Source organism: Carassius auratus, unplaced genomic scaffold (assembly GCF_003368295.1).
Source record: "Carassius auratus strain Wakin unplaced genomic scaffold, ASM336829v1 scaf_tig00001155, whole genome shotgun sequence".
In the NCBI taxonomy this organism is placed as follows: Eukaryota; Metazoa; Chordata; class Actinopteri; order Cypriniformes; family Cyprinidae; genus Carassius; species Carassius auratus.
In genome coordinates this window covers 986,243-1,007,086 of record NW_020523344.1, presented here as the reverse complement: position 1 = coordinate 1,007,086, position 20,844 = coordinate 986,243, and the positions used below count along the sequence as shown (strand labels likewise).

The 20,844-nt window shown below is 36.0% G+C and overlaps 1 protein-coding gene across 2 annotated transcripts; it reads right to left on the bottom strand.

The window, feature by feature from the left end:
* Positions 1-7,399: 7,399 nt before the first annotated feature.
* On the bottom strand, positions 7,400-20,659 carry cdk2 (cyclin dependent kinase 2). Of its 2 annotated transcripts, XM_026242291.1 has the most exons (8): positions 20,448-20,659; positions 20,195-20,367; positions 17,772-17,849; positions 17,408-17,528; positions 13,112-13,282; positions 11,922-12,023; positions 11,600-11,803; positions 7,400-7,725 (listed from the first exon to the last, which is right to left on the bottom strand). In XM_026242291.1, the coding sequence occupies exons 2-8, from the start codon at positions 20,308-20,310 to the stop codon at positions 7,621-7,623; spliced, it is 897 nt and encodes a 298-aa protein (XP_026098076.1). In that variant the 5' UTR covers positions 20,311-20,367; positions 20,448-20,659; the 3' UTR covers positions 7,400-7,620. The 2 variants fall into 2 exon arrangements, with proteins under 2 accessions (XP_026098076.1, XP_026098075.1); XM_026242290.1 differs by having other exon boundaries at positions 20,195-20,659.
* Between the last annotated feature and the right edge of the window lie 185 nt (positions 20,660-20,844).

Here is a 20,844-nt window from a genome sequence, read left to right as displayed (position 1 = left end):
TCAGTGTGTAGCCCTCCACGAAAATAAAAAAAATAAAAATAAACCTTATCAAACACATCTGAACAAACTAATGAATGTCTTCAATATTAGTAGAAAACTATAGGCAGGTATGTTCAATGGAGATGAACACTGCAGGAAGTGGATCTCGAGGGCCAGAATTGCTCAGCCCTGACATAGATTGATGTGGATTATTGTGGATTAACCTTTTTGTAACCTTTAAACCAGGGGGTTCCAGCCCTGTTCCTGGGGATCTCTGTTGAGAGACAAAAATGGTTAGGTATGGCTAGGTATGCTTTGAAGCATGACAACTGGTTTAAGCTGGTCATGTGCTTGTCCTAAGCAACTAGCTCCTGCTCATGACCAGCTAAGAACCATCATAAACCACCTCAAATCAGCAGTCATGCTTCAAAACAGTTAAAGCTAATGATATAATTAAGTGACTAATTAAATAATGATTGTGAATTAGTGATGAACACCTGCTGTTATTGAGAATTACAGAGGATCAGATGTTGATGTTTTATTGGTCAAAATTATTTCACCATCATGGAGATCAGTGTTTGCTTTAGTTGGGCTCTTGACCCTGTGACTACCTGCATTGGATTTATTTGCTGCACTATGTGTGGTGGTTTAAAGCAGATCAGTCATTGATTTATAGTGAAGAGGCATTGGCTGTTTTTATATGATGTGATAGTCATCATGAGCTGGCCTGGTTATGTTTAAAATATTTTTTCCTAGCCATTTTTCATTAGTAGGTTTAGATTTTGCCTTCCCAATCCTGAGAAACTACATCTTGGGATTTGACTTGAGACTTGCTTGTGACTTGAAAGGAATGACTTGGTTGCACCTCTGGTGAAGTCAGCTGGCTGAGTTTATGGGTGGAATAAACATATGGCAGGACTTTTACTTTCTGACCCCTGGACTTTCACCTCTGAACATACTGTTGTGCTTTGTTTAAAAAACAGAACATCATTATAACATGCTATTAAATGGTTTAGTTTCAGTGAATTTAACTGACTACAATAGCATCGTTCGGTTGTAAAGAGCATTTTTTAGACAGCATTTTTCAATATTGTGTGTCAAATCTTTGGTGTCCATGTAAAACCGGTCTTGTTTAACCAGTGCTAAAAATTCAACATTACTGAGAGAAGCTTACATTGAAAAAGAGTCACAGTGTTTGATTTCATGCAGCAACTAAATTGTATTTAGCCAAGTCCTGTATATAACCATGTATACCATATATTCCTTATTCATTAAATAAAACAATTGAAGGAATTACCATATATAAAATTTTTCAAAATATATTAACGTGTTATCATCATCTTTGATCATAATCATTATCAAATTAGTGGCTCACAATCAATAGTTCTAAAATTTGAGTCATTCCAAATTTCAATTATGTCAATCCAGTTGTTCTGTCATTGTTTTCAATTGTTCTTTGATAGTTTTAGTTTTGTTTGATTCTTTGCAAGCTATTATTATTATCATTATTTATTAATTTATTTATTTATGTTTTTTTTTTTTTTTTTTTTTTTTTTTTTTTGCAGTAAAGCCTATTATAGTTTTTATTTTAGCTTTAACATGAAACAAAATAAGGAGCTTGGGGGAAACTGTCATTTCTGTAATGTGGCTTATACTCCCTTAGTTTGATCATCATTCTTCCTTTAAATAACAACACACCAGAATTTCCTTAGTCACAAAAGTAAAGAATGCTTCTTTTTATTTAACTTTTACCATAAATCCCTCTTTAATCCAAAGGAAAAAAAAAAAGATTTTTTTTTTATATTGTATATTGTTATCTTTCATATGATATTAGTATAATAAATAATTAGCAACAGCAAAAGATAATTTTGTCTCTAAAATTCAGGCATTTTTTGTCTGAAATTCTTCTATTCTGTTACTGATGAACGATAATGAGTTGTAATCATTCAATAAAGTTTTTAATTTGGGGGTGTATTGTAACTATCCTCTCCTCCATTATCAATATTTTGAATATACATTAATCAATATATTACTGTTGTCAAAAAAAAAAAAAACACTCGGAGGCACGTGACAAAATCACAAAGCAAACTCACCAAGACAAAAATCAACCAACAACTAAGGAAAACTGAAACATAAAGTGAATATAGTCAATCATCTCCTAAATATGTCACATGACTGGGTAATTCATATGGTAAAAGAACAAACAATTCATCATGTGTGAGAAATGGGTAGGAATAAAGAGCTGAGGCCAGATGATGTGGGGGACTCTCATCGTTCTGTTGTGGCCAGACTGAAACAGCAAGGCTTGTGGGGTACTCCTGGTCAGTATTTCTAACAGCTAGTGTTGGATGATCTGACCAAAGTCTTATTTCACGGTATGAGAACTTTATTTCATGATAACCATACAGCTTTTTAAAATTTTATTCTATATAAATATATATAATTTCAGCTACAGTAGGTTGACCACAGTAAGAATAAGCCTTCTACAGAAATTGAATTCCGTGTATAACTAAAACACTGCACAGTCTTTGTACTATAAATCAAATATTAACTGATTCATATTAAAGAACCAAAAGTGATTCTGTCAAGAGCAGTGAGTGATTTTCTGTCCTTTGTTGTTTCGGTAACTATATGACTGACAGCAGCAGGTTTATTATACTTATGTACATGTTCTGATTGCACACTTTGGGTGTATTGCTTATTGTGCGTAATAACTTCATTAAACATCACACACATCACGAAATTTGTGATTGCATGCTGAGAGGTGGCTTTCTTTGCACAAGCTTTGGCTATGTTTCATCAAGAGCATTGAGTTCTTACTAGGTACTAGGCATCTAGTAACTCTGACTAACATAAACCATTTCCCACTCTTTATTTTTCCACTCATGCATGTTTATTTATTTATTTATTTTTTGTATCTTTATATCAGGTGTATATAAATTGTATTTAGTTCTGTGATACATTTATATATTTGCATACATCAAAATATACAATATAGAAAAAATCTATACCGGGGTCACAATATAATATCGCCCAGCCCAGTGGGAACCTACCAACAGAGGATGGGCAAACCACAAATTTGTGACATTGCATCCAAGGCTCATCGATGGTAGAAAGTCTATGTGGTGACAATGTTATGATGGGCCTGTGTAGGTGCAGAATGGTCATAGCTCCCATGATGACACCTGTTCTCAGCCCAAAGCCCATAGAATGAGCACATGAGTAATGAAACTGGACCTTGGAGTAGTGAAAGAAGATTGTCTGGTCTGATGATTCCTGTTTTCTTTTCCCTTATGGAACTAAATATATGGGAATATACTTCAAAATATATTTAATTACAATAAATTTTCATACATTGGAAACTACTGCTTACAATACCCAATATACAAGTTACATTTAAAAATTTTGCATTACAATATTGTGTTACTTACTTAAAAAGGTAACTAATTCCATTGCTTTTTATTGAAAGTAATGCGTTGCTTTACTTTTTAAATCTGGGCTGGTCTTGTTTGTTTTTAATATAAAAATGTTATATTTTTGGCAAATGTAAAAGACCTTTAACACAATTATTATTATTATTATTATTTTTTTTTTTTTTTTTTTTTGGTGAGTTAGTGAGATTAATTAATGCATGTTCACATTTATTATAGAACTGAAGTAACATTTTACTCCCGATTTCTCTCAACATGGGGACAGGAGAGCTTTGAATCAATAAATTAATAAATAAATAAAAAAAACCTTACTTATTTAAAAAAGTAACTCAAAGTAACTCAATTAATCTCTGTTAAATTAAAAAGTAATGCATTACTTACTAGTTAACTGAAAAAAGTAATCCAATTATGTAACTTGCGTTATTTGCAATGCATTATCCCCAACACTTACAAAAATATATGCATTGGCTATATACTGATACATACAAATATATTTAAGACAAGGTTTAAGTATAACATTCATAAAATTTTATCCTTTATTGAGTATATTTTGCACACATATGTTTCCATATAAATGTGAATGTATATACACACATACAAAAAGTTAAAGCAGTGAAAAACACTTAAAAATTAAGTGTTATTCCATGTGTTTTTGCTCAGTTTGCTCGTGTTTTGCACAGTTTCAATATACTGTAGGTGGAGACCTGTTAGTGTTTAATGTTGTATTATTTTGAAATTTAAACAGGTTTTTTTGTATGTTTGTGCAGAAGAGTAGAGCCTTTGGTCAGGCTGACAGTTGGCCAAACACCAAAGCACTTTTCAGCAGAGTGATAGTCTGTTAACAGGTGTGCTTATGCTATTGTAAACTAGCTATATTTTAAAATATGAAATGTATACCATAAGTGATTGTTAAATTGTTTATTCCTTTTCAATTATATATTTTCTTTTTATATATTAATACTACTACTAATAATAATGATAATAATAAACTTGCTACAGGTACTACACTAAGCTAACTGAGACTTGTTATAGCACCTGTCTATGTAATTTTATATATATATACACTTAATTGTATATAGCTATACATGCGATAAGATATGGTTACTCCATTTGTAAAAATATATTGAACATTTACTCATGCATATACATACATGGAAATGTATATTTCTGATATTTTACATTTAGCAGATGCTTTTATCCAAAGCGACTTACAAATGAGTACAACTGAAGCAATCAAAATCACCAAAGATTTGATTCCTTACATTGTTTTCATTTGTAAGAGACTTTGAATAAAAGCATCTGCCAAATGACTAAATGTAAATGTTAAATATACATTTCCATATAGTATGTGTGTATATACTGCATGAGTAAATGTTTAATATATTTTTACACATGAGGTAACCATATATTATCTCGTGTACATTTATGTTATAAAGTGTATTTCTGAATAAAAAGTACATATATTGTGATATACATATACATAAATATATTGTCACATATTTTTAAATTTATGATATTATGATATTTATGACATTATTTAAAATAATGATTATTACTTATAAAGCCCTGAATGGTTAGCACCTCAGTATTTGAATGAGCTCCTTTTACATTATAATCCTCCACATCCACTGCGTTCTCAAAACTCAGGCAATTTGATAATACCTAGAATATCAAAATCAAGAGCAGATCAGCAGATCATTTTCCTATTTGGCGCCTAAACTCTGGAATAACCTACCTAACATTGTTCGGGAGGCAGACACACTATTGCAGTTATAGATTAAATACCCATCTCTTTAACCTGGTTTACACATAACATACTAATATGCTTTTAATATCCAAATCCGTTACAGGATTTTTAGGCTGCATTAATTAGGTAAAACGGAACACTTCACATAACACCCGATGTACTTGCTACATCATTAGAAGAATGGCATCTACGCTAATATTAGTCTGTTTCTCTCTTATTCCGAGGTCACCATGGCCACCACATCCAGTACGAATCCAGACCAGATGGTGGATCAGCACCTAGAAAGGACCTCTACATCCCTGATAGACAGCGGAGACCAGGACAACTAGAGCCCCAGATACAGATCCCCTGTAAAGACCTTGTCTCAGAGGAGCACCAGGACAAGACCACAGGAAACAGATGATTCTTCTACACAATCTGACTTTGCTGCAGCCTGGAATTGAACTACTGGTTTCGTCTGGGTCAGAGGAGAACTGGCCCCCAACATACCAAGGTTTTTTTTTTTCTCCATTCTGTCACCGATGGAGTTTCGGTTCCTTGCCGCTGTCGCCTCTGGCTTGCTTAGTTGGTCACTTCATCTACAGTGATATCGTTGACTTGATTGCACATAAATGCACAGACATTATTTAAACTGTACATGAGATGACATCACTGAATTCAATGAACTGCCTTTAACTGTCATTTTGCATTATTGACACACTGTTTTCCAAATGAATGTTGTTCAGTTGCTTTGACGCAATGTATTTTGTTTAAAGCGATATATAAATAAAGGTGACTTTATTTGTTGTTTTCAAAATTCATGCTTTTTATTACTTTATAATGCTTTTATTGTGTTATGTTTTAGGGATCTGTTTTTTTTTTTTCTTTACGTTTTTTTTTTTTACCTTGTGGAAATAACCAAAATGCAGTTTGATTGAAATTGGAATTCACAATGAAAAAACATGATTTTTGAGAATTGTTAAAAACAGAGGTTTTTTTTTTCAAATAAACTCTTCAAAATTTTTGTTTGTGTAAGAGTTGTATCGCATTTACTTAGGAATATAATGGCACCAGGATACACTGTTGGAAGATGACAGGCTGGCCAATGGACTGTGATGCTCTGTGCAATATCTGCTGGAAATACCAAGTTTCAGTCTGACACATACCTCTTTGTGTGTATAAAAACATACTTTGCAACTAAGCACTTTCTTATTCTAAACTAGATACAGGTCAACCTATCCAATCCAGCTTTGTTGGTACCATGATGCTGATAAACAACTTTCTTTGTCAACTCAGGCTCTGATCCTGAGTTTGTGGAGCACGTGCACATGAATGTATGTCATCACTAGCAAACAGCCAATCACGAGCCTTTCAACAAAAAGCAAGTTTGATTTACATATAACTAGACCCAGTGAGATACCTAATTTTTGAATCTTGCTGTTAACGTTTGTTAAGTTAGTTTATACATTTGAAAATATAGTGATAGAGACTCGAACATGAAAGGTCAGATTTGTATTTATATATATATATATATATATATATATATATATATATATATATATATATAAATATATATCTACTGTGTTAGATATGTGTCACTTCTCTCACATCTGATTGGTCCAACTTCAGTTTGAGATCTCTAATCCCAAACGTAACCTGCCTCGGAGCAGGTTAGCCTGGAGTGTAAGTTACTATGGCAATGAATGCCACTATAAACCAAGCCACTTACTTTACATGGTACCTAAAGCCCAGGATTGGTGCAAACTAACCTGAAACTTGCCTGGCCAGCCAACTAATCCAGCTTCGTGGTACAGGCCCCAAGTGTCTTGAGGTATAGTAGGATTTTGTTAAGGATTGATAATGCCTGCTCTACACTGCCACTGCAGCACTGTTAAACCAATGCTACTTACAGTACATGCAATACATTTTAAGCCTAAACTGGTTTTAAACATAAAACATAGCTACACATGAAGAAGAAATATATAGCCAACCATACTCCTTGTATTTTAGACAGTACTGCAAAGGAAGAGCTTTAACAAAAAGTACAAAAAGGAAACTTTTTTTTTTTACACAGAATGAATGAATTGACTTGTACTAAACTTTGCTAACTAGCATCAACACTATACCTTCAGGAGATCCCCACTGCCCATTTTAATGCTTTAAATGGGATTTACTGTCATTTCATTCTGTTATATGTTTGTTGCTGTTTAATTGGTGCTTTGATAATGTTGTATAAAAAAAAACTATGTGAAAACAAATGATACACAATGTAAACAATGTAACAAGTTTATTAAGTTGCAGAGACCACTATTTTATGAATCCATCAGAAATTTGGTTTAAAATCATTAATTAGAACCATATTATCTTTGAATAATGGAGAAAAAAAGTCATAGTATAAAACTGATCAATTTCCAAAGAAATGGGGAATAACTCTCAGAAAGTGGATCCAAACTCGAGTGCTGTGAAGGATCATCACGGATGACTTCAGAGGCGCAAGGGGGGCACTGGCATGGTGACATCACGGAAGAACCGATGAACAAGGGCGTTCTTTGCTGAGATCCTCTTATTAGGATCATAGATCAACATTTGCTGTGAAAAGAAAAAAAAAAAAAGTTAAAAACTAGAAATGTTCAAATTAAAATCAATATTGTTTCCAGGTAAAAACTGTAGAGTAGAGATGCAAAATTAAATCGTATTCACCCGAAAACATGGACAGGGGACGTGGGTGGAGTAGATCTCCTTTGAATCAAGTTTATCAGTCACCTCCAATCCCAAAATGTTAAATTAATTTTGATACTTTCTGTATAGTGGTCTAATTTTGAATTCAGTTAAAAAAAAAAAAAAATTAATAGGTAATATTACACTTGATTGATCATTGGTGACAATGGAGTCTTCTGGTAATTGTGTACTTCTCTAATTGAAAACATTCGCTTTTGAATTTTTATGATTAGAATAAAGATATTTCATTAAAGCCTGCGATATGGCCACTGAGAATCTGCCTTTTAAAGTGAAAAATGCATCCTCTGAGTACACACATGCTTTGAGTAAAGACGTGCTTTGGCAAAGGAAACATCTATAGGGGGCATTTACTGATATCCTTCAAGAAAAAAATGATCATATAAAAAGGGATCATGAAAAAAGTGCAGTGCATTGCTGAAACACTTTCATGTCGCACCATCATCAGTGTCTACATATAGATTTATACTACTTCAATACAATAACTAGTAATATCATTTAAATGGGACCTACTATGCAAAAATCACTTTTATAAGGCTGCATTCTCTGAAAACAGCCAGCCTATGATAGTAAAAATCTTTAAGGCAAAGAATGTTTTAAGGCAAGTTTTGAAGGCTTTTAGAAATGTAAGCCCTGGAAAACAGCCATATTTTTGAGAAGATATTTAATGTACTTGAATTTTTACATTTAACGATGCAGAGCATCTGACATAAATACTGAGCCGATTTGCCTGGTTTTAAGCAGCGCATGAGATCTTGCGATATTAAACCTTGAGGTAAAAAAAATGGTCTCGTGATATTAGTAAATTGTAAAGTGAGGTGACATTCAGCCAAGTATGGTGACCCATACTCAGAATTTGTGCTCTGCATTTAACCCATCCATAGTGCACACACACATCAGTGAACACACACATCGTGAACACACACCCGGAGCAGTGGGCAGCCATTTATGCCCCAGCACCCAGGGAGCAGTTGTGGGTTCAGTGCCTTGCTCAAGGGCACCCAAGTCATGCTATTGCCAGCCCGAGACTCGAACCCACAACCCTAGGGTTAGGAGTCAAACTCTCTAACCACTAGCCCACGACTTCTCCCTAATATTGGTAAGTTAGTAAAGTTGTGTTTGTGTTGTGCTGTTAGTTTGGGCTTAATTTGCCAACGCATATAAAGTCTGATGCGTTTTGTGTTGCACTTGTTATCATTTACAAGCGTGGATCTCCATCTCAGTCCACAAACTCTTTCTCTGCATATGCTGTGAGTTTGTGTTGCTTAACATTCTTCTGGGAAAACAGTGCATGTTATCTCACTAGATTTGTTATGTACATCATGTATAAACGTATGCCAACACAGGAGAATGCCTCAACATATTCCTAAGTATAAGATTTGTTATACATCACGATTTCAAAATAAAAGTTCAAACCCTCACAGTTTGCAGGTGGCCAAATATAAAAAATTACATGGAATTAAGGGCCTTGAATCATGCTTTAAAATGAAACATCGCCAGGTCATTGGCGCCATCTGCAGGTGTTTGTTATAAAATATAATAAACTTAAGTTGGTTACGTTCATATTTTTTGTAGACATATTACATTATGTAGGTCTATTTTATCAGGGTTGTTGAATAAAACAGTGTTATTACTTGGATTTGATACTTTATTTGAACCAATTATTGTTGCCTCATTGTTAAGATTAAAAATATTCATACAAAAGCCTGTTTTACACTTAGATCTATTTCTAAAAAATATGATTACTCAGTTGTCAAAATAATCAGTAGATTACTTGATGACCAAAATAATCATAAGTTAAAGCAATCATTTTGCCAAAACATCCTTTCAAATGTTCGTTACCTCAGTCATTGCATGCTCTTGTGCTGCACTTTATTTGTGCACCTTTTTTATTTGTGCGAGGGAGTGACAGAACATGGTTTAAACCTGTGAACTTTTGTTTTATTAGTTTATTAGAATTTGAAAGATAATAACAATATTGTTTGATAATAGGATCTTAGTCCTTGAAAATCCACGTTCATTTTCAGCGTTTGTTTGCGCATCTTCTCAGTTAATAATGTCTCTGTCTAGTAACAGCTGCTCTATGTGAAATCACACACCTGAGGGAATTTACCGCTGATTAGAGAACCGCCTTTACTGACGAGATGCGCATTAACGATCGGCCGATCGTGATCGGCACAGCCCTAGTATATACAGAACTTCTTAAGTTGAATTTAATACCTTTTACTACCTTTTTTAATACCTTCAAAATATTTTTTAATACAAGCGCGACTTCAAGCTGCAAAGGTTTTGGCATATATTAAATATCTTTCCAAGTGGAATAACATAATGCAATAATGCATAACACAATGTAATGATGTCATTATAACTTAACATCAACACTGGACTCAGAAACTGCCCAGAGATGAGAATAAAAATAAAGACAGAAGGTGAAGGAGACATCTTCATAGATCATTAGTCAGTATGTCTGATGTGTGAGCAATCTAAAAAAGAGGTGGCTGTGAAGTAAGCACAGGTGTTATTAAAATAAATTAAGCTTATACATTTAAGTAAAGCAGAGGGATTAATCAAGATGTCACAATGGGTCTTTGTCCATAGTTTTGGACAAAGCTTCACAGAAAACACGGCTTTGCAGGGCTTATTGCTTTATCAGACAACCTTAGCCTATAATTATAGCATTATTAACCTAAAGTAAAACATGAGCCAAGTGTTGGGCTACATTTGACAGTGATACATATGTCAGAACTGTTTTGTCAAAGTTAGATCATTGGTTCTCCAGCTGTGACTCACTATTGGTGGTACTCGGGATATGATTAAACATACAATAAAATAATTTGAACAAAATCCCTAAAATTTATGTTTGGCTTTTCTGTGCATCTCTTTTTGTCACTCCATAATTCAGAAAATACTTCGAACAGCCGGAAAACAATATATTTTCACAATTATGGGGGTATTAAAAATTTTGTATTTAATCAAGAAAATAATATATGAACACATTAAAAATAACTTTCAAATTCAGTAATACTTAAATCATTTAAGTGTTGGGAAAAGTTGTGTGAAGCATTTAAAATCACTCGAATTCTTTTTTTATAAAATCAAAATAAAATCAGGTTTGGGTTTATTGAACAATGTTTTTCCTGGTTTCCACATTAGTGGAGTTTGTTCTGATATCAGGATGAATTTGAATGCTTCTCACAAGATTTCACAGAGATGTTACTGATCCTGTGGTGAATTTGAATGCGCATTGCGATGACATCACGGGACGCTTCTAAGCCCAAATTCTGCGGGAATGTTGTAGCAATTATTACGAAACTTTGTGAAGATTTTATACCTTGTCAGATGACATTTATTACTTTTTAATGCCCTTAATTTTGGTTAATTTCATTAGCTACCTTTTATTACCTTTTACAACCCCGCGGACACCCTGGTCCCAACTAGGGATTACAATTTTCAATAATTTACATGATCAATCGTCATTCAAATGAATAATCAATTAATCGACAGTGCCACATACATAGTCACCAGCATGTGGATGTGCAAATGCCACTCAAGATGCCAGAATCCTCACCATAAAGAAAGGGGTTTCATTTGAAATAAAAGGCAATAAAAATACTTTTATAATGCATATTTTATACTGCAATGCTAAGTGAGGTTAGAGTCAATGTCACCCCTTCATAAAATTGTTCATCCATCGAATAATACTACATAAACTTTGTTGTCCTCTTACCCCAAGAAGGTCTCTGCCATCTTCATCCAGGGGTGGCACCACTTTAGACAGGTCCTGTCGTGCCCACTTGGGAAAGGAGGGTTTGTAGTCTGGCATTGAGGTGACTCCAGGCCATATAGATTCATCCGGAGTGCCAAGTGTCCGAAATATCCGAAAGAGCTGGTCTATTTCAGAGTCTCCAGGAAACAAAGCCTTCCGAGTGATCTGGTATAAAAAGCCATAAAGTTGTGTCAAAAATAAAATAACACAAGCAATAATTGCAATAAAATAAAAAAAATAAAAAGCAAAATGGTGTGTACATTAAAAGAAAATGAATAAATACCATTTCTGCAAAGATACAGCCCAAACTCCAGATGTCAACCGCTGTAGAATAATATTTACATCCCAGGAGAATCTCTGGAGCTCTGTACCACAAAGTTACAACCTATGGGGAAAAAAAGACAAAATTGCAGCCATTTGTCACGAACGAACGAGACTCCCGTAATACTTCCAGCTCGCCACCAGAGGCAACTCTTGCCTGAGTACTGATATTTATCCAGACTAATCACATACACACACCCACACACCTGGTCCTGATTACTCTTACACCTGACACCCATTAGGTGACTATATAAGCATCTCCCATATCCTTCCTCATTGTGAAGTCTTGTATTGCCCCGGTGTACGTTTCTGAGCATTTTCCTTCCCTGCCTGGTCTCTCTGTGAATTACCTTGGGCTGTCTCTCGTTTATCGATTGTTTTCTATCTGCCCTGACCCTTGCATTCTCTTAACTATGATTTGGATTGCCTTCTCTGTTGTGTTTGCTGGTGTTTGACCTTGCCTGTTTACTTTGTATTGGAATAAAGCTGCAGATGGATTCTCACTCTGTTAATGCTTCATTTACACTGTTAAAGATCAATTCTGCATATCATCTGCAGGATCTTTGTTATTAGCTTGCTTGCATGGTCATCCACACAAAAAACTGGTTAGCAATTGGCAAAGTACTCTGTTAATTCAAGCAAGCAAACTTTTTTTTGCACCTTTTTTATTTTGGGGGGGGTTATAAACCCTTTAAAAATATATATTTAACCAGAATGTTAAATATATCCTTGTAGTATTTGCGTTTTTGGGTGATAAATATATCCTTGTAGTATTTGCAAATATGTCCTGAATATTTATGCTGTTAGAAGATACAGATATTTGAAAGCATACTGCTTGGACACTAGATGGGGCTACAGGGTAAATTTAGTTGTGCCTATACACATTATGAAAAGTCAAACTATGGAGATCAAATTTTTTTTAACTAATAATGAGAAATCAATTTGGTTCTGTGTGTGGTACAATAGAAGATGGCTGTATAATTTCTACGAATGTGTACATGTTCTGGCCACTGAATCTTTCAATCAGAATGACAAAAAAAAAAAAGTGTACATGTAAATGTGGCTACTGTTACGTTTTAGATTATTTCACCTTATTTAAGGTGGAAACACAGTGAACATATCTTTTAGAAAAACAATGTTTCTGCTTCTCACCTCGTGTGTGTAAGTCCGCACAGGTACACCAAACGCTCTGGCCAGACCAAAGTCAGCCAGTTTGATCTCACCCTGAGCGTTGATCAGGAGATTCTGGGGTTTAAGATCCCTATGAAGAACACGATGAGAGTGACAGAAGGCCAGTCCCTGGAGCAACTGGAACAGGTAACTCTGAAAAACAATTAAGAGTACTATTTAGCCTTGCGGGCTAAATTTTTTAATGTGCCATATTTAACCATATTATTATAGTGTAATTTATTATAAACAACAAGTGTGTGGGACATTCGCTATACAAATCAACTTGATGTGCCTAACCTTGCCTAACATAGCACTGTTGAATGCAAAAATGCACAGCTATAAAAAGAATATAAAAGAAAAAGGAATATAAAAGTAGAGAACGCTAGTGTTATAGGGTCAATATTTTTTTTTAGATAAAAATAAAAGCCAACAATAGAACACAAGAGATTGAAGTGATAGAGGATCATGTTTTATTTTGTTTTGAATAAAACGAAAACAAGTAGTTAGAATAAAAATTTGGGCTGTGCAATTAATCGAAATACAGTTATCACAAATAAAGTGATCATGGCCCCCCCTTTCCAGCTAGGCTTTGCTTTTGCTCCTCCATAAAAGCCCAATTTCAAATCAGTAAAATGTGATGTGACTTTTGCAAAATGGCACGTGATTTTGAAAGCTTGATTTTCTTTATTTACTACTAACTTGATTAGATTTACTCATGTTTTTAAAAGCACTAAAGAGAACTTGCACTGTTTGAACCTAAAAAGTTGAGAATAAAAATACTGTACATGCTTAACAATGAGATCAGTGCGACTCTTAAAGCAACAGTGGACTAATCATGCTTCTGACTTTGTGCTAAATATTAATTGTGGCAGGAGGAGCAAATGACAGGCACAGTGGGTGTGGTGTCAGGCCTCGGAGAGGATTTTATTAACAGAAAAATAACAAAAACAGTAAATAAAGTGTCCAAAGGGAAAGGGTGTTCATAGTAAACGGGATCTGGTGTCCTCGTTGTGCTGCGGGGTTCATGAAGGTGGGACAGTGTCTGGGAAGGAAGGGTCCAGGTAAGGGGAGGGGAGTCTAGCATAATGTCCTCCTTGGCCCACAGCTCTTCCCGGGGATAAACGGCCCTGCATCCTGGCCCATCAGCCGTATAATGGTTGCGGTTCTCGACTGGACTGCAGGTCCGGCAGCTCACTGCTCTGGCGGCACGGAAATCCCTCTACACACCCTTCCTGGACCCACAAGGCATGCACGGGGAAGAGACCGGTCTCTCGAAGAGAGGCACGCTCTGCATTTAAAAAGCGTGGTGATAAGGCTCCATTTGGTTCAGGTGTGTCTCGTCACACGCCGCCAGCCCTAGCTATTACAGCGCCTCTCCTCTCTCTACACCCAGTCCTGCTGGGAGCCTGGCAAAGGGCAGCGGTTAAGGGACGGGGTGATGCTGATAAATAGGGGGATCAGTAAAGACTATGAGGTTTTATTTTACATTTGATTATTCATTTCTGTATTAGGCTGTTAACTGTATACTTAAAGGGTTAGTTCACCCAATAATCAAAATTATGTCATTAATAACTCACCCTTATGTTGTTCCAAACCCGTAAGACCTCTGTTTATCTTCGGGAACATAGTTTAAGATATTTTAGATTTAGTCCGAGAGCTCTCAGTCCCTCCACTGAAACTGTGTGTACAGTCTACTGTCCATTTCCAGAAAGGTAAGAAAAACATCATCAAAGTAGTCCATGTGACATCAGAGGGTCAGAATTTGTTGAAGCATTGAAAAACATTTTGGTCCAAAAATTGCAAAAACTATGACTTTATTCAGCATTGTCTTCTCTTCCGGGTCTGTTGTGAGAGAGAGTTCAAACAAAGCAGTTTGTGATATCCAGTTCGCGAACGAATCATTCGATGTAACCGGATCTTTTTGAACCAGTTCACCAAATCGAACTGAATCGTTTTAAACGGTTCACGTCTCCAATAAGCATTAATCCTCAAAGGACTTAAGCTGTTAACTTTTTTAATGTGCCTGACACTCTCTCTAAGTTCAAACAAACCAATATCCCGGAGTAATTAATTTACTCAAACAGCACACTGACTGAACTGCTGTGAAGAGAGAACTGAAGATTAACACCGAGCTGAGCCAGATAATGACAAAATATTGACTCGTTCACAAGTTAAAAACTGATTGCATCGGTTTTCAGATCACCAGTAGTTATTTTGGACAGTTTGATTCAATAAACCGGTTGAAGTAAAACTAAAGTGCTGCCGAAAACATATATTCTGTGATAAAGTAATCCATATGAAAACATCGCGATGTCTGTTTTTCATGTCTCTTTTCATTATATCTAATGTGATCATGCCCCCGCGCTGAACGCGCTATTCAGATTCAAACTGAAGCGCGCGGCTTGAATACACCCACACAGAAGAAAAAGCTGCGAGACTGTTAGTTTTTTATTTTACTGTTTGCTTCGCGGTGAGAGGAATAAGACATAATTCACCCCAAACAGATGCTAACGCATTGTTTACCGTGAAGTTGTGTGCGGAACAACCAATCAAAACTATGTCAGTTGACCAATCAGAACACAGTATGCTACCGAAAGGTGGGGTTTAAGGAAACTGAATCTTTTGAACAGCTTCGAGTGAACCGTTTGGGGATCTCTGAGAATTCAGGTAATTTTAAAATGATATTTTGACAAAATGACAATGTTTTTTAACCTTGAATGGATTTAAACCTAATGTACAGGACTTAAAAACAGTGATAGGAAGCTTAGAATTTTCATCTTACTGGCTCTTTAATTTAAAAGTCAGTGAAAGTGATTTCGTGCCTTTTTGGGATGCCACTATAAAGCACCATTCACTTTCAGAACAGAGGCTTCTGGAAGGCACATAAGTCTGAAGTCATGAATTTAGGTAAAGGGTTGTAGATCCAGTGGTGGTTTTGTAGGCAAACATTAATGCCTTGAATTTTAATGCTAGCAGCTATTGGTAGCCAGTGCAAATTGATGAACAGAGGTGTGACATGCATTCTTTTTGGCTCGTTAAAGACTAATCTTGCAGCCCTATTGTTGAATAATGGTAAAGGTTTGACAGAACTGGCTGGAAGACCTGCCAAGAGAGCATTGCAATAGTCCAGCCTGGACAGAACAAGAGCTTGAACAAGGAGTTGTGCAGCACGTTCAGAAAGAAAGGGCTTGATCTTCTTGATGTTGAATAAAGCAAATCTGCAGGATCGGAAAGTTTTAGCAATGTGGTCTGAGAAAGTCAGCTGATCATCAATCATTACGGCTGTTTTTGAAGGAGTTATGGTTGATGTGCCTAACTTGATGGTGAAATAGTGATGTAACGATGGGTTTGCTGGAACCACAAGCAGTTCCGTCTTGGTAAGGTTCAAGGTGATGGTCCTTCATCAAGGAAGAACTGTCTGTTAGATAATCTGAGATACGAGCAGCTATCGTCAGATCATCATCTTTTTTAGGGTGAGGGTGGATCGTTGGGGACTTTAATGAGGGCAATAAACTCTCATAAGACTTCTCAAACTTTTTGTGGCCAGGAACCCCTTACAGGTTAGAACATTTTCCAAGTAAAAACCATTTGCACTCTTATATTAAATAGAAACATCAATAATCTCTACTGTAAAAGTCTGACATTTGCCTGCTTATAAAATTATAGTTAGTAGAAGTCTAGGGAAAATCCTACTTTCTTTTTTAACTCTGCACTCAGATTTGCTAGGAATCATACCCAGTTTGAAAGAACCCTTAGGCTTCAATGAATAATTATAATTATAATTATAATAAGTTGCTGTAATGAAGCACAATTATAATGAAGCAAGAATGTTTAATCCTGGAGAGCCACAGCAAATCAGACATTTTGTATTGGTTTTTGTACACTTGATTTGATCCATATGAGAGTGACACTGAAAACCACTGGTTAACAGCATTATTTCCTTAAGAATAAAATGACACATGCCTGAAATATTTACAAATGAACTGATACTGAAACAAAATCAAACAACAATCTTGTAATATGAATTGTTTTTTTGTTTTGTTTTTGAGAATAATGTGTTCATTTAAATTCATACATTTTGTGTAACTCTTATTTGCCAAAATTGTACAGTCAGGATATATATATATATATATATATATATATATATATATATATATATATATATATATATATATATATATATATATATATATATATATATATAGCTAAAATCAATATTTACAGTAGCTTCACATTCACATAATCAATAAAATCAGTGTTATAACTCTAAAATCTCACCTTCACGAGTGGCAAGGATATGCCAGTGACAGTGGACGAGTCCATAAACCTCTTCAGGTCTTGGTGAAGAAATTCAAAGACCAAGTAAAGCTTATTTTCTGTGTGTATCACATCATGCAACCTGTAGGTGAGAAAACAGCCCTGTAAGGCTCCAGAAGCATTCTGTACACTGACTGAGTTTGACTCTACATTGCGATGTGAAGTTATGCACTTGAGGAAAAATTCAATCATGCAGGGCTCAGTTTCCCAAAAGCATTCTGGACGTAGGTCAAGTGGTGACAACTGTTTCTGCGATCAATTTAAGCTTAAGATGCTTTTGGAAAATCCAATCCAGGACTGATGTTTAGACACTGTATATACATACTTGACTATGTTTGGGTGATTGAGCTCTTTTAGCAGAGAGATCTCACGTATGGCAGTGCTGGGAACACCTTCAGTCTCTCTGAAATCAAACAAACAATCATATGTCAATCAAAGGCGTGCATTTAAGACAAACATCTGTTAACATGAGTAATGAACATCATGTAAAATAGCCCCTAGATCTCAGACTTCTCCGTTTATTTGGGTAATACGTCATTTAAGGTTAAATACTTTAAGTTAATGACACCGTATGCATTAACTAACGTTAAGGGAAACTTCATCTTCATCCAGAGATGGGACCAAGTCACACATGTGCAAGTCTCAAGTAAGTCTCAAGTCTTAACCTTCAAGTCTCAAGTAAGTCCCAAGTATTTTTTTCTTGGGCAAGTCAAGTCAAGTCAAGTCATAAGCTATGTCAAGTCAAGTCCAAGTCAAGTCACCTTAATATTGTTATTTTACCTGCAGAATCTGATCTTGATAAAGTTAAAAGACAAGATATAAGTAACTGTCAGTAAATTAAAATAATTTGGATTTGCATTGTAAATACTCATGTTCAGTAAAATACATCATGGAATCAAACAAAATTGTAACTTCCTAAAATTATTTATTTTTCACTTCTGCCAACAGTGTTTGAAATGTTTTACATTTTCAACATTGAGTCCATAAAACAAATAACAGCTAAACATCCAACAGACTCCTCTCTGTACACCTCTCTCTCTCTCTCTCTCTCTCTCTCAAACACAGTTTACATACAACATTAAACTGTTACATTTCTCCTCTCTCTCTCTCTCTCTCTCTCTCTCTCACACACACACACACACTCTCTCTCTCTCTCTCTCTCTCTCTCTCTCTCTCTCTCTCTCAGAGTATAGAATATAAATATGACGTATTTTCAGTTGTTTCATACTTTTTTGTTATGTACAGTACAGACCAAAAGTTTGGACACACCTTCTCATTCAAAGACTTTTCTTTATTTTCATGACTATGAAAATTGTAGATTCACACTGAAGGCAACAAAACTATGAATTAACACATGTGGAATTATATACTATGGAATTATATACATAACAAAAAAGTGTGAAACAACCAAAAATATGTAATATTCTTGGTTCTTAAAATATATATATGCACTTCTCATGATTGGGTAATCGCGGCAGCTACATTAGTTTTTCTGATTAATTGTTTTGCTCTATGAGAAAGTCAAGGTAACAAAATATTCGGGGCTTATGCCCCCTTAGCCCAGCCCTAGCACCGCCCCTGGAATGCGTTTTTTTGACGGCCTGCTAGCGGATCATTAGGGGCCGTTCACAGCACGTCTTTTGCGCGCGCAAGTTCGTTATTTCCAATGTAGGCGCGCGGTATGCGCGCTCATAATGGAAGCAGCGCGCGCGTCGCACCGCATCGAGTTAAAAACATCTAAACTTTTCAGAATGCCGCAAGCGCACCGCAGGTCATGTGACAATAACTAACCAATCAGCTTCATCCTTTCCGTATCAACGTTGAAAGCTCAGCTAAGATGAAGGGACAGCTGTTCATAGCTGTATATGGATTGCCATTTTGAAACGAATTTAGTAGCAGAGCTACTGCGAGCGATTGTTAGTGCTGCAAATCCATTTATACTTTGCTGAAATTTCCGCGTCTTCATTGAGAGAAAGCGTGTCATGGATGCTTAGCAACGACAGACGCCCCAGGAGCACTTCTGCCCGAGCGCTTTGGAAAGAAGGAGAAAGCGGCGCACCCAGCGTTTTCCACACGTTTTTAGGCGCGAACTATTGAAGACAAAAGCGATGACCCTCGGTACCTCTCAGGCTGACATGTTGATGTGATGTGATATCTGATTTAAGTGGGCGTGGTGTGTGTAAGGTAGAGAGGGCATGACTGATGATAGTGTCCTGATCCAGTCACTACGCTATTCTCAGCCTGCGCTCCAGCTGAGTAATCAACTTTATTTAAAAAAATAATTTATATATTTTATATTCAAACTGAAAACATGATGTGATTAACACTCAAGTCATTCAAGTCATCGTGTCTCAAGTCAAGTCAAGTCCCGAGTCTTTAACTTCCAAGTCCAAGTCAAGTCTCAAGTCCTAAAAATAGCGACTCGAGTCGACTCGAGTCCAAGTCACCAAGTCACAAGTCCCCATGTCTGTCTTCATCATTAAAAGGTGTAAATCTGGATAATCTACATCAGCAGTGCAACAGCTTTGTCGAACGCTTATCAACAGGCGAAGCTTAACACGTAAATTACGTAACAGATCAGTTTTATGAATCATAACATACATGTAACGTTACGTTAGAGTCAGGCACTAAGTTACAATTTAGAGTTTGACTGTATGCAATATATTTCAATCTAAAACACGAATGACACAAAAATCTGACACTCAAATTTAATAACACAGGAATAAGAAACTAGTGACAAACACTTACGTGTCTAATCGAATTTTCTTTAGTGCAACTGTCTCTCCGGTGACTTTATTCTTGGCTTTATAAACAACCCCGTATGTTCCTTCTCCAATCTTCTCGACTTTCTGAAAGGACTCCATGTCAAACTGCCCCTTTTCCGGGGAAAACTGCCACTCTAAAGCTACTTAAAACAGCGGCTGTATAGAGAGAGTAATTTTAGTATCCAAACGGAAATCAAAACAGTTAAAATAGATTATTTGATCTTAAAAATACTGACGACTGAAAATAATGTCACAACTTATAATCAGAACCGCCAGTTCCCGCGTTTCATACAGCACGCCTTACTACGACGCACAAAACAAAGCCCGCCCTCTGGCGATGGAAGTTCAGCCTTCTAAACCAATTAACTGAGGGAAACAACAAAGCCCTCCCATTTGACTAAAAAGCGACCACACAAAAAACTTCGTTTCCGTGTGTCTAAACCAATGAACTGAGGGGGGGGGATAACGTCCGCCCTCTTATAGTTTACAAAAGATGCTGGAGTCAGTGTTGCCAAGTCCGCGGTTTTCCCGCCGAATTGTGCTACTTGCCGCGGGTTGCTTTTCATGCCTGCGGGTTTATGTGATATTAAGCCCATGGAAAGCCATTTTTACTTGAGGTTCTCATGAGAAAAA